At 40.0% G+C, this 14,469-nt stretch overlaps 1 protein-coding gene across 1 annotated transcript in view; it reads left to right on the top strand.

The window, feature by feature from the left end:
* PBRM1 (polybromo 1) overlaps positions 1-14,469 on the top strand; it is a 57,742-nt gene that overhangs the window by 7,620 nt on the left and 35,653 nt on the right. The window contains exons 8-14 of the mRNA XM_015424781.1: positions 1,213-1,311; positions 3,589-3,674; positions 8,246-8,341; positions 9,540-9,631; positions 11,979-12,195; positions 13,211-13,352; positions 13,929-14,026. Of these exons, the coding sequence (XP_015280267.1) occupies positions 1,213-1,311; positions 3,589-3,674; positions 8,246-8,341; positions 9,540-9,631; positions 11,979-12,195; positions 13,211-13,352; positions 13,929-14,026 (830 nt within the window). The remainder of the gene's footprint in view (positions 1-1,212; positions 1,312-3,588; positions 3,675-8,245; positions 8,342-9,539; positions 9,632-11,978; positions 12,196-13,210; positions 13,353-13,928; positions 14,027-14,469) is intronic.

Raw genomic sequence — 14,469 nt, 5'->3', positions numbered from 1 at the left:
TGCTGTCCCACCAGTGCTTTTGTGAAGGAGAAATAACAGCAGCTGGGGGCTAAAAACAGGAAGTGGCAGCAGAACATTGTCAGCTAGCTGCCATGTTTCACTTGTGTTCATTCTTTCCTGACTGTGGCGCGAGTGCGCATGCTTGCTTGCTTTGCTCGCTTGCTGTAAACAGCAATCGGGAGGCGCTCATGAGACCGTGTGAACTGGCGCTTTCAGACTGAGTTATCTGACTAACCTTGAGGAGGAGGGAGGGCTTGCGTTCCACTGCTGTGTGAATATTTCTGCTCTCATGATGCACAGAGAGTCTCCCGTTCATTATGTAACCTCCCGCCGGGAGAATGCCCGTGCGCGCACTTGGATTTCATTTGCTTAGCCAATTGCAGCATCATGGTATATTTAGTGATGCATCAGCCCCCATTGTCATTCCTAACAATATACCTGTAGATCATGGCAACAGACCTGTAGTCTAATAAAGCATAACGATTCCCTGGAAACGTGTGTGGAGATTTGCATGCTTTTGAACCTGACAAACGTGAAGATTAGACTTTGTTGAAGAACTTCTCTTCTCAGCTCATACCTTCTACATTTAATTCTGAATTAACTTGCAAGACTTTGTGGCCATTGAATTCTGACTGGCTTAGACTGGAAAAACAGTACTCACAGGTAGCCTCTTCTGAATGTGGCAATGGGAGAGAAACTGCAGGCAGTGTGTGCAGCCCATGTGGTGGGTTTATGGCTGCTTCTCCTATAGCTGTTGTGTGCGGTGAAAAAAAAAAGCCTCCTTTGTCTTTTTCCTAGAAAGGAGTAGATGAGCAACTGGTGTTCCCATCCATGAGCAAAATTCAGATTCAGTGCACAGGCCAACTACCACTAATTTATGGTGTTCTTATAAAGAAAATACTTGGACTCTGTTAGTGAACTTCTTTGTTGCATAAGAATTTTCTGCACTAACTCATTTTAATTTATAGTACCAATTTATGTAACAATATTAATGTTTATACATTAAAATTCATCATTAAACTCATCCACAGTGGTTTTCACGTTACAAAAATTATTAGTTTCTCCTAATTGATGGCATCAGAGTAATTGACAGAACTGCAGAGGGGTTAATTTAATTTTTTACAATTGTGTTATATATATATATATTAACACCTATTCATTAGGAAAACAAGCTGTAAATTTGTTCTTTTGTTTTATTTATGTTAATTACAGAATGGAAGTTATAAAAGCATTCATGCAATGGCCAAGGACATAGACCTGTTAGTTAAGAATGCCAAAACCTACAATGAGCCTGGGTCTCAAGTATTCAAGGTTAGTTTTAAAATTTTTATTTTATTTTTTATTTATTTTGCGATTTCTATCTATTATCTATGTTATCTATTATACTGTACATAATTACAATCTCAAGAATAACAATAGCAAAGAATTGGAAAACAGACAGAATACCGACTAGGGAAGAGTTGATTACAAAGCTTTTTGAAATAATAGAAATGGATAAGCTGAATATGTACTTGGCGGGAAAAACAGAAAGTAACTTTAAGCAAAAATGGCAAAAAGTCAATAAGTGGATTGAAGAAAATGTTTAATGTAACCCCAGAATGTTTGAAAATATATGGAGTGTATGTTATGGAAAAATGAAAAAAAAAAGGTTAGTTTTAAAATGTTTTTAGAGTTTAGTAATGCAAAGTTTAGTTTCTTGTGTCTCTGTACTACACACTGGGCGGAGCCCGAGCAGTCAGCTGCAGGATTTAAGAGGCAGGGAGGAAAGGGCCAGGGGAGGATTGGGTGAAAGGGTGGAGATGGCAGGGCGAAAGAGAGAGGACCCAGAGGCAGCGGTGACAACTGGCAGTTCAAGGGAGGCAGGAGTGGCTGTGCGTACATCAGCGGTGGAGGCAGCAGCTGGACTCCTGAAAGACACTGGGCTGCCAGGAGCCTGGGTGTGGCGACAGAGTCAGCCAGGTGCCTGGGGGGAAGCTGCCAGGGAGGTAGGCTGGGACCTTTGCTGTGGGGATGCAGCACAAGCCTGGGAGCCAGCCATGGGAGAGGGTGATGCCCAGCAGGCTGTGAACTGGGGGGTGGGTTTGAGTGGCAGCCCAAAGACCTGTAACCTGAGGGACGGACTTAAAGCAGAGGGCATCCTGGAGCCTCTGCCAGACAGTGGTGGAATAGACAGTTTCAGCTGTAATATGGAGGACTCTTTGAGGGGGGAGCAGCTCTCAAGTGGACTGTTAGGGAGTGACCACCAGGTTCGGGGGAAGCTGGAGTGGGAGCCTATGCCAAAAGGAGTGATCACCAGGTTTGAGGGAAGCTGGGGTGGGAACCTATGCCAAAGGGGAACAACTTGTATGGTTAAGCAGTGTCTGCGGCCAACGAGGAGCCTGGGAGGTGTGACCCCTATTGGAGCAAGATGGTCTGAGGCCACTAGACGTCACAATTACTTTTAACAAATAAATATGATATTTATGTAGCAGTTCCCATGCTGCTGATAGTTAGATTGTGCCAGCCATACAGCATGGACATTTACTTGTCATGTCATGGAACAATACTGTTCTGTACAACCACCCCTTATTTTTCAAAAGTTTGGGCACTTAGTCCTCAAGTAAGTCATCTTGCTGTGTGTGTATAGAGCCTGACAGGAGTACTTGATGTCACCATTACTATCTGTTGCAATTCTGTCTATTACAGGCTGGATTCTACTGTCCATGGATGAAAGAACCGTAGATTTTTTCCAGCACCACCTCCCCTCCAGCAGTCTTTTCTGATCCCAGGAATGTTTATTCCCCAAATTGCGTGATTTAATAGCCACTCAGGTCAGGAGACTGGCATGACGAGAAAGTGCAAGCTGTGCTGACAGAAGAAGAAGAAAGGGCAGTTCTGTCCCTTTCCTCCTTTCAACTGTGGCTGTTAGACAACACAGGCCCCTCAGATCTGGAATTGAATTTTCCTTGTGTCAGAAATGGCTGCGGTGGGGAGGGTAATGTGGGAAAGATCTGCGACCATCAGCATCATCCATTGATAGATCACAGGATCCAACCCATAAATTCTGTGGAGCAGAATACTTCTGAATTGTGCTAAATATTATGCTGAATAGTGTGGCTCTATTTAGAAGCAGCCAGCTGTATTTTAATTTGGTAAAGCAACTAATCAGTATGCGTGCTTGTTCAGGGACTATATGAGTTAGAAATCTGGGAACAGTGTAAATCAGTGAAGAGATGGTATAAGTCTCCAAGAGGAGATAAACTCAACATTATTTAGATCCTTCTCCATCAAGATGTATTGGCTTCCTCTCTTTTAAGTTTGATTTTGTACATAGTTCATAGTTCCATAGTACATAGTTCCATTAATGAATGGAAAAACCCTCATGAGTTGGAACAACTTGGATATTTATACCATTTTATTAGCCGTATGTTTTAGTATACTAGTGTAGATATGAGAAAAAATGTTGTTGTTGTTGTTGTTATTGTACAAAAGCAATTTTTTCAGTTTCAGATATTGAGCCCGATACTTTCCCTATATACCTCTTTGTTGCTATATCACTTCACTGGTTTAGCTTATTTTCAATACAGGATATTTTATTTTCTTTAATAGGATGCAAATGCAATTAAAAAAATATTTAATATGAAAAAGGCAGAAATTGAACATTCGGAATTGACCAAATCAAGTCTCCGAGCCAGGTACTGTAAACAAGATAAAAGTAGATACAATTACTGATATTTTCTCTTTAGGAAAAAAAATCTATGAAATAATAGTTCGTATCAATGCTTAAATGTTATGGACATATCTTTAGGTAGAATCAGCAAGATCTACGTGTGCTGTTCACCTTGGAGCCCCCACCTGCTGTCCCTTTGATAAATGAGCTTGCTAGTCTCCCATGTGGGACTTCACACAGACTATAATGGTAAAAATAGGATTGCGCTTACTTGTAATTAATGTTCATTCAGTGGTTATCTGTGCAGCTACGCATTTCTCCCTCCTATATGTCTGGGGGCAGGGCCCTGACCCCCCACTTATCATGGCTTCTCGGGCATTGAAACAGACGTCACCAGGTTACCTGTGGCCAGCAGCCACAGCAGAGCTGTCAGCCAGCCTGGAGGCAACGGCAGCAGTTGACCACCCAAGCAGCCCACTCTGACAGCCAGAGGCACAGAGCCACTCTAGGCTGCAGCAGACAGCCTCACCACTGATTTTGGACAGGAGGCAAGGCTGTGGGAGATTGCCAGGCCAGGTCATGAGGAGATAGGCCAGTTGGGCCTGGGGAACAGGCTTGGGGCAAGCTGTGGTGTGGGAGTCCTTAAGGAAGAGACCATTGGAAGATGCAGCTACTCCCTCGCAAACACCTACCCTATTTTGCAGGGCATTGGGTTGGCCTGCCCCTAGGGAGGCTTTTATTAAGCTGGCCTGAGGAGGGTTGGGGAGGAAGAGCCAGATTTATCCCACGGTCTCAGGGGAGAGGCAGCTGACTGGACAGAGGGGGTCCCAGGTTGCTGTCAACCCCCCTCCTCTCCACTTTCTGAGACAACACCTAGGTGTTGGCTGACCAAAAGGGATCTTGGAAAGTGCAGTCACCCCAGGGGAAGAAGAGCCAGACATATCTGTGATCTGTCCCAGCACTGTGGCTGGGGAACTCTTGCAGCAGCTCAGGAGGACTGAGGGAAAGGGCCATGCCCATACCTTCTCATGTAACCAAGATACAAGAGAAATTGGAGAGAGTGGAGTGCCTCATGCTCAGGTGAGGTGTGGAAACTTTCACAGCTGGCTTGCAGGTTCATAGTTCCGTGTGTGATTCACAGGTGACCATTAGATGAACATCAATCCAGATAAGAGCAACCCTGTTTTTATGACCTCCTCTCCAACTCAGTTTTCTTTGGCTTGCTGTCTTCTCATATCCATACCTCATCTTTTCCTATGATCTTGCAGTTTTTGCTTTCTGTAGGCCCTCATGCATGGTCTGGCCCTCTTTAGTTTATATCAGCTTAGCAAGCATCCCTGGAGCCCTTTCAGCTTGCTCTGCATCTCTGACATTGGTGCAGTTCAGCTAGGTTCATCAGCACTACCACAAAATTCCATACTGCATTATCTTGGGCTGTATCTTTTCAGCTTTTCCACTGGTGAAAGTGAGAAGATGGGTTCCTTTTGACCACCAGAAAGACAGTACCGGGGATAATGGGACCTGTGTGTACAAAAATAACAAGTGGCTGTGGGTACAGTGAGGAGGGAACTAGAAGAGATTGAGCAGAAAAGGGGGTGGGATCCAATTAAAAATATAGGTTGTGATCATGTTTTCAAAGAATAAGGCTGCAATCCAGTTAATACTTCCTTAGGAGGAACTCTCCTTGTTTCAGTGAGGAAACACACATAGAGTAGACTGTAAGGCTGATAGTGGAAAATGCTTGACAGTTAATTTTTGTTAGAGAAATTCCGATAATACATACTGTTGGTCTTTTCATCTCACACCTTTATTTTTTTATATTGAGTTTTTTATTGCACAAATAATCACAAACAGTTAAAAATTATGTACAACAAATTAACAAACTATCAAGAAATAATATCCAGTTTCAAATGCTTATATTATTTCTATTATACTTTAAAAATTGAAACTAATCCATATAGATCTGGCATTTTAAAACATTTCACCATATTGCTCTAAATAGTTCAATATAGGGTACCAAATAGACACAAAATCTGATGTATACTTCTCTACAGATTTTAAAATTCAACTGTTCAGTTATCTTTGCCATTATGTAATGTTCCCATGATTTCCTATGCCTAAAGAGAGCAGAGGAGCTATCGGACTTTTCCAGCAATGAGCTATGGTCGTTTTGACTATTGTCAGTAATATTGTGATTGTTACCCTTCGTGTATATGGGCAAATTTTGTCTATCTTATAACTTAAAAATAAAGATTCAAGTGTCAGCTCAAGAGTATGACCTGTAATTAGAGCTATTTTTTGTATAATTACATTCCAAAAAAAATTAATTATATCACACTTCATCCAACAGTGGATATAGGAAACTATACATCCATATTGCTTCCAACAATATGGGCTAATATCAGTATTTAGATACTGAAGCTTCTTAGTTATATAATACCATCTAGATACTGAAGCTTCTTAGGTATATAATACCATCTAGTAAGAATCTTAAAGGTCTGAAGCTTTATTGATAAAACTGATGACCATCTTTTCCCCCAGATGGCCGTATTTTCCCCCAGATCTCTTCATTTAAAGTGATTTTACAATCTTTCTGCCATTTCTCCTGGTATGATAACCGGCCCGTTGACTCAATATTATTTATCATTTTATACAATTTAGAAACTAAGCCTTTTTTATTGGACTCACAGGCATTAAGCATTCTCTCAAAGTCTCATACCTTACTTCATGAGGCTCCTCCTAGTAGGTTTTATTAAGAAAATGAAATGAGTTTATGGCGGCCCCCCACCATATAACTCATTATGTCAAAAATTGTTTCCACTAATGAATAGATCCATTTGGATTAATAATCTGCTGTCGTCATTTTGTTTTAATTAAATGCGGTGACAGCTGCTTCTTCTCAACCTGTGGAGGTGCTGTTATTTCTGTAGGTTTTATTTGCTTAATATCAATAAATTAATAAATAGAAATACTTAAAATGCTACAGCTTTTGTTAATTAATTATCTCAATAACATTTCTGTTTTTTATAAACTACTAGCCTGATACCCGTGCTTTACTCCAATATTTAACTTCTGTAAATTCAGTTATAATACTGATGATGTAAAGTTTGAAATGTAACATTTGTTGTAGGAATTCTAATGGAGAAGAGTGTAGTATAAAAGATGAAGTGATACATACATACTTTTTTTTTCTACTGAAGGACCTCTCTGTAGACCTCTGAGGCAGGCTTCCTCATGGCTTTAAGCACCCTGCAACCGCTGCTGCACCTGACAGACAACCACCTGTTAGGTGTAGGAGGTGGGGGGAGTGTGTTGGAAGCCATCAGAGAGACTGGGCCAGCATCACCGCTAAGGTGATCCTGCTGGGGCAGCGTCCCTGATGGATTAAAGTACCCTGGTCCTTCTCCTACACCTGACTGGTGTTGGGGGGGATCATGTTTAAAGGCATCAGGGAGGCTGGGCCAGCAGCAGGGCTAAGGCAATCCTGCTGAGCAAACCTCCCTGGCGGCTGTAAGCATCCCACCTCCTCTCCTACACCTGACAGGCAGCTGCCTGTCCAGTGTAGGAGGGGGAGGGGGAGGAGTATTAGAAACTACTGTGGCGGCAGAGCTGGCAGGATCACTAAGGCGTTACTGCTGGGACGGTAACGCCCTTGTGGTTTTAAGCACCCTGCAGCTGCTGCTGCACCTAATAGACAACTGCCTGTCAGGTGTAGGAGGGGGGAGCATGTTTGAAGCCATAGGGAGGCTGGGCCAACAGCTTTGCTTCACCTCACAGGCAGTTGGCCACTCCTGATTTCCTCAGCTGTCATTAGCTCTCTGTAGTCCCCTGTAACTATTTTTTTTACCTCAGAACACTAAGCTCTGCAGCTGACCAATCAGAGAGTGGAGGGGGGTGCAAGGAGACAGCAGCTTGGCAGCTGCATAAGAATCAATGGGGGGAGCACATTTTACTCCTTTTGACCCCCTTAGGGAATTTCTAAAAATCCCTTCTTAGTGAGCATCTATGCCGTGGTAGGAGCGCTCTCCCTGAATTTGGTGTTTCTAGGTCCAGTATACATGAAATAGCAACCCACGTTCGTTACTTCTCTGCTACTCAAATTATGATTTACTTAAAAATTACTCCCAGTGTTGCTTTTACTTGCATCTCTTGCTTCTGACAAAACAGGCAGGTACAGGTTAAGAGTAAGGTTTATTTCATTATACGTTTCATTTAGATTTTTCCAGTTTAAAAATTGCATTATTATTTTTTTTAACTGCTTGTATGGTAGAACCAAAATTGAGGCTCTGTTTTTCATCTGCCTGCTTCTGGGAAGTGTGAAATCAGTGGAGCTTACTTCTGAGCACACCTGTTGTAGTCTTTTAGCACTGAACATTGATTCTGTCATACTTAGAACGAATTACTCTTGACATAAAATTTATTAAAATTTACTGCAGCACTTTTCACTAAAATGCAGTGGCTGAGCATCTTTAATTTCCCTTTCAAAACCTATTCTGTAATTACAATATTTTAATAACCATGCCCTAACTATGTAATTTGGGTTCTCCAGTGGATTTCTTTTTCCCACTTTCTATTGCTTGTTCATGCTTCATTAAGGACTGCAAATTTGGCTGCTTCCAAGCTGACGGGTCCTTCCTCACAGGGTAAAGGCAATGTGGTCGATGAGAGAAATTCTGCTAATAAATATTACCGGTGAGTCCTAATAATTTCTAAATGTCTATCCATTTTTATAATTTTGCCCTTGTTCTTTACCTCGTGTGTCCAAATCTGCCTTTCTTTGCATATCCAACAGTTAAAAAGTACATTTTAAGAAATAAAATGAACAAGCTTATTCATTTACCAGAAATATTACCAGTATATTACAGTATAATTACCTAGTGTGGTTGTTTAGAGGGAAGTTTTTAAGTCACTAAAATGCACTTCCATAAGTCAGGAATACAGCTATGTAGTCTTCTTCAGATATCACTAAGACAATATTAAGAGCTTCTTCACGCATGATGACTTTCAGTCATAGGACTATAAAGAAAACATGTACATTATCAGAGGTTCTTCTAATTAATCAGTCAACACATTTTATTCTTCAGTAAGTTCTGAAACTGCAAATGGCAGCCATTGCTTTAGAAGATGTCTCCCTTCATAGTAAGGAATGCCTCTTCTAAGATGTTGACCACCGTGACTTGTACAGGCTTTTTCCTTCATAAGTATTTTGTTTGTGTTCACATTTATGTGGATGTACTTATCAGTTAAAATTTATGCAGTTAAGCAAGTAAGTTTTCTTTCAATGCCCAGGTACAGATCTGAGGCTTACAAACACATGTGATGACAATGCTGGAGTGGGAAATGCTTAATTAGTCCTTATCAATTGCTTTTAGCTACTGAATGCAGTTTTCAGATGGGACCACTGCACTGGATTTTTGTGTGTAGTTTCATGTAACATTGATAGCAACATTGTAAAATATCAAGTGTGTATCAAGCAGTGCTTTTGAGAATATTTCCACCTTTTAAATTATTTTTCTATCTTACTCAATTGAATGTGAGATATATAAATGCCTTTAAAGTATCATCTGGAAAATAATTGATCATTTGAAAGCAAGACTGTCTTACATGTATAGAAGCTGAAAATAACCTACATTTCTCTAATAATCTGTCTACCATTTGCTATCGATCCTACAGACAGCCAGTATTGCTCAGTTTCATTAGCATCATTAATTCAGATTTATTTGAGCTATAAAATAGAAACATTAGCTGCTTTTAGAAGAAGAGCAGAGAATATACATGCAAAATTGTCTATCCATTTTACTCTGAACAAGTTAATATTTTAAATGTGTGTTTGTTTTTTCTTCTACAAAGGACTTTTCATTCAGCTGCTTTTTTCTTTTAACATTTACAGTAACAAGAGAGCAGTCCAAGGTGATCGTTTATCAGCAATAACTATGGCACTGCAATATGGATCTGAAAGTGATGAAGATGCTGTTCTGGCTGGTAGGAATTGCAAAAATATTGTGAGACCTTCAAAGCAGATTTATTGAATTCTGAACACACCTCCCTTTTGGATTCCAGTTGGGTGGCAATCATTTAAAAATATTAGAACATTTTCAACAACAAAATAAAAACCTTTTGTTTATTTACTTCATTTATATGCCACCTTTCTCCTTAGTGCGGATCCAAAACAGCTTGCATTGTTCTCCTCTCCTCCGTTTTATGGGGATAGCCTGGGCGCATGTGACTGGCTCAAGGTCACATAGCAAGCATCGATGGTAGAGAGGGGATTTGAACCTGGGGTTCTCATTTCGTAGTCTGACACTCGAACCACTACACCTCACAGACGTCTATTTGTTCAGCAATTTGATGTTTACTAAAGTAAAATATTATTTGGGGAAATAACCAGATTTTGTCAAAGAGCAGTCTTGGAGAACTCAACCGTTATCAGTTTAGAGTATCTCTGGTAAGATAAAGTTTTCTGTGTTCCTCCCCATTGCTATGATGGTCTGCCTGCATTCTTTAAAAGCAAAGAATAGTGCCACCGTGGATTAAAGAAATAGAACTTAAATTGGGCTATTACGGACTTTCTAAGCAATTCCTGATGAATATGGATTATAATCGAGTAAAAAAAATTGTTAAGCAAAGAATCATGGATGTTGAAAGGCAACATGATTTGAACTTGATAAAGCGATATCTGCCAGGAAGGGTGGGACTAAATAAGGTAATACCAATGGTATATTTACAAAACTTAGATAAACCTGACTATAGAAGAGCATTTACCCTGCTCAGAGCCGATATGCTTCCATCTGCAGTTTTAGAAGGTAAATACAAAAGACAACCTTATGAGGAAAGATTGTGTATCTGTGGAGAGGGGAAGGTAGAAATGAGGGAACATGTGATGTTTGAATGTAAAATGTATCAAAGTATTAGAGACATTTACATAACCCCGATTTGTTCTCGATTTCCTGGGAGAAATGAAAGATTTTACCTAGATAAGTTGCTGGCGGACAAAGAGCGAGAAACTGCTTTAAACATGGCAAAATTTGCCATGCAAGCGATCAAAATCCAGAGACAAGCTATTAGCAGTTAGATAGTGAATAATTGTACTTAAATAGAGGTTTTTAATTATCTAATAATATTTTAATTTTATTCCCAACATTTTAATGTTTGATATTCTGGATAGCGTCTGTATGCATTTTACTGTTTTACTGGCTGATGTCTTTTCAGTTCTTTTACGTATTTGGTCAGTGACCGTACTAATAAATTGTTGTTGTTGTTGTTGTTGTTAAAAGCAAAGGTAGATGCATCGTTCTCTTTCCTTGGAGGACTGTGTGTGATACGGGGAACTGCCCATTCAAGAGGCCTATGATAAGGCAGTGTTGTGGGTACAATTCAGGATGAGCTGAAGTTTTTGAATCTTCATTGTGACTTGCGCTACCTGATAAGTTTCATCTTTGAAAAACAATCTGTATTAGGATAACAGGAAATTTTGCTGTCTCAAGAACCTTAATATGGCACATGATTCAGATACTAAAAAAATTATCCACATGGTGCAGTCCCATGAATGTCTCAGCAGCTACGTTACATGTATCATCCTCCAGGAAGTGGCACCTGAGATTGTGGCTGTTGTAGGACAGATGCTGTTTTATCCGCACCCTTGTGTGCAGACCCATGCTCTGTGACTCCAGTTTTTCAGCATTTGAACCAGTCTGGAGGATTGGAACAATCAGCACAGAATGCTTTTCAGTATTTTAACAAGGCCTTTACTGAAATTTTGCAGTACCCGGAATATACTTTCTTCTATTAAAAAAGAACTTTTCACTTGGATAAAAAAGTAGTATAGACTGATATTGACCTTCTTGTATTGGAGCTTTTCTTTAATGGTATTAGTGTTTACTTCCCAGTGGGCTTGGTTTTGCGTGCAGTTCCAAGGAGCCTTGGGGCCAATACAGCCAAAATGGGGAACATGGCATCTTCCTTAAGCTTTTGCATAGTGGCTTCCAGTTAGCTGCACACTTGCGTGGCACAGTGAATAGATTTAAAGTGTATTCCACATGCCCTGACCTCATCTGGATCGGCCCTTTGCCATCTAGAGATTGGGTTGCCCATGAAGTATATGGTTATATCTGATCCTTCTAGTTTAATGCTGGTATAAAATCTTTTTGCTGCTTTGTAAAAAGACAATTAGCAACACTTAGAAAGGGTCCTGCCTGTTTTACAGCTATGAAACCAGTCAGGTGAGAGAAAGCAGCTAAATTCTTTTTAGTAAGGAGCCAGTATAATTATTTTTTCTATTTCCGTCTGAGAAAATCACACTAATATTGTATAATTGTTTCACTGCTTCTAGCTGCTGCTCGTTATGAAGAAGGAGAATCGGAAGCTGAGAGTATTACATCCTTCATGGATACTGCCAGTCCTCTCTATCAGCTTTATGATACAGTTAGAAACTGCCGGAACAACCAGGGTCAGCTCATAGCGGAACCTTTTTTCCATTTGCCCTCCAAGAAAAAATATCCTGATTATTATCAGCAAATCAAAATGCCTATTTCGTTGCAGCAAATCAGGTAAAACCGATGTGACTGTCTCCAATCCTGAATGTCTGCAAGAGCTGGGTGTGTGTGTGTGTGGGGGGGGGATATTAAGTCACAAATCAACTATTCTTTATAGTTCTGTAGATATATAAAAAGATTTTGAACTCATTATTTTTAAAGACTGACACGAATAGTCCAGGCTAGCCCAGTCTTGTCACATCTCAGAAGCTAAGCAGAGTCAGCCCTGGTTAGTATTTGGACGGGAGACGACTAAGAAAGTCCAGGGTCATGACGCAGAGTCAGGCAATGGCAAGCCACCTCTGAACGTCTCTTGCCTTGAAAACCCTACAAGGGTCTCCATAAGTTGGCTGCAACTTGATAACAGACAAAAGTGAGAAGATCCCGTGTATGATGTGAAATCATTACTTGAAATGCCAGCCCAGCGGTGCAGTTTTTATTGTGATCCAAATAAAGTGAGACAGTCAATACATTCTTGGAAGCAACTTCACAACCTGACCTACATCATTGCTCATTTCATTGTGTTGTCATCAGCTGTAAAATATTGAGAAAATGTTTCATTATCAGAAAGCTGGTAGAAGAATAGACAGCTGTGGCTTCTTTTTCAAACGGGCTTCTTTCATGCTTGGTGACAATTATTTTCAAGTGAAGCAGTGTCATGCATCCGCCTAACAACTGAAATAATGGATTCCTTTCTCAAGACCTCCGTTTAGAACAGTTTTCAAAGCTACTGTATAGTATGGGGGACGCTGCTGTTTCCTGATGTCTTTTTGCACCTGGAAAGACTTGAGAAGTAAGCTATGGGAAGCTGCTGTTTGTCTCTTGCAACTGACCAAGGCTGTGTGCCCCTCCTTTTCTGTCTATTGAAGCTCTACTCTTGGGAGAACGTTGGGGGAAGCAGTTTTGTGAAGGGAATGGGGATGGATCGTTCAGTGACCTAGCTCAGAGTTTTTAAGCAGTTAAGTTCTGTTTTAGAAAAAGTGATTTCTTTTTTGCAGTGCTGAAACAAGATTGATTGTCTTTTCTACAGAACAAAACTGAAGAACCATGAATATGAAACACTTGACCATTTGGAATGTGATCTCAACTTGATGTTTGAAAATGCCAAACGTTACAATGTTCCAAATTCAGCCATTTATAAAAGAGTATTGAAAATGCAGCAGGTTATGCAGGTAAAGTCTCACTCTTGCTGCATTTCTCAGCTCATTTTTTGGTAGGCGTTAGTATTGGTGCATTTACATCTGCATTGGCGCCCTGCTGTCTTGTGATATTAAAGCTTCGCAGAAAATGCAACAATACTATTTCTGTGTTTTAACTTGAAGCTTTATCCTACACACGAGAGTTCCTTTCAACAGCCCTAAATTGGGAATACAGATTAATAAGCTAAATGTGGGATGAATTATGCTAAACTAATTCTGTTTCCCTGACTGTGAATACTGAAGAAGAGAAATTGTGCATCAGCCCTGGAGATTTGCATATAAAGTAGAAATTAAACATGGTTGCTGTAACTGAAAGCAAATAAAATGTTTTAATAGAGGTTTATATTTAAGGTTTTGAATGTTTGCTAATCCACAGTAAAATAGATGTTACATGTCAGTATTTTAATACCATTTTGGTTTGGATGGCTAACTAGTTACTGAAATCTTTAAACTGTAACTTGCTATTGATCTGTGGAGCTCTTTAGTATTCATGCATTCTATGGACATTCAGCAGAGTGAATCTGACTCCAGGGATTTGTGCTTTTTCAGGCAAAGAAAAAGGAGCTTGCTAGAAGAGATGAAATTGAAGATGGGGACAGTATGATCTCTTCTGCCACGTCTGACGCTGGAAGTTCAAAAAGAAAAAGGTATGTACTGCCATTTCTGTATTGGTAATAATAATAATAAGTAATTATTTCATTTAATTTCCAGTTATTCTAAGCCGGTCATAACTCTGTGTTTCTGATGTGATATTTTCAGAAGGCAATAGTATTCATATTTTTTTCAGTTTAAAAGGGTACTGTCTGCTTTCCTATACAAGCTACTAAGTATGGATTTATTTATACATGATTGCTTAATAACAGTTCAGAGGGCTTTTCTTTGTTTTCATTACCACCAACACTACTCACCATTTTGAGCTACCAATTTTTTTCTGCATGTAATATGTTTAGGGCATAGAATATCTTTCCCTTATCCCCTTGAATGCAAGGGTTTGAAAAATATTTCGAATTTAAAAACTAAGTTGTGTAATAATTTTTAAAGTCAAGCATTATCAGCTGTCTGGGAGTGAGCCCACCCCCATTGCCAGAGC

Source organism: Gekko japonicus, unplaced genomic scaffold (genome assembly GCF_001447785.1).
Source record: "Gekko japonicus isolate JY-2015 unplaced genomic scaffold, Gekko_japonicus_V1.1 scaffold2880, whole genome shotgun sequence".
NCBI classification, from domain to species: domain Eukaryota; kingdom Metazoa; phylum Chordata; class Lepidosauria; order Squamata; family Gekkonidae; genus Gekko; species Gekko japonicus.
Note: the sequence above shows the minus strand (reverse complement) of the source record. Positions and strands in the feature narration are given on the sequence as shown.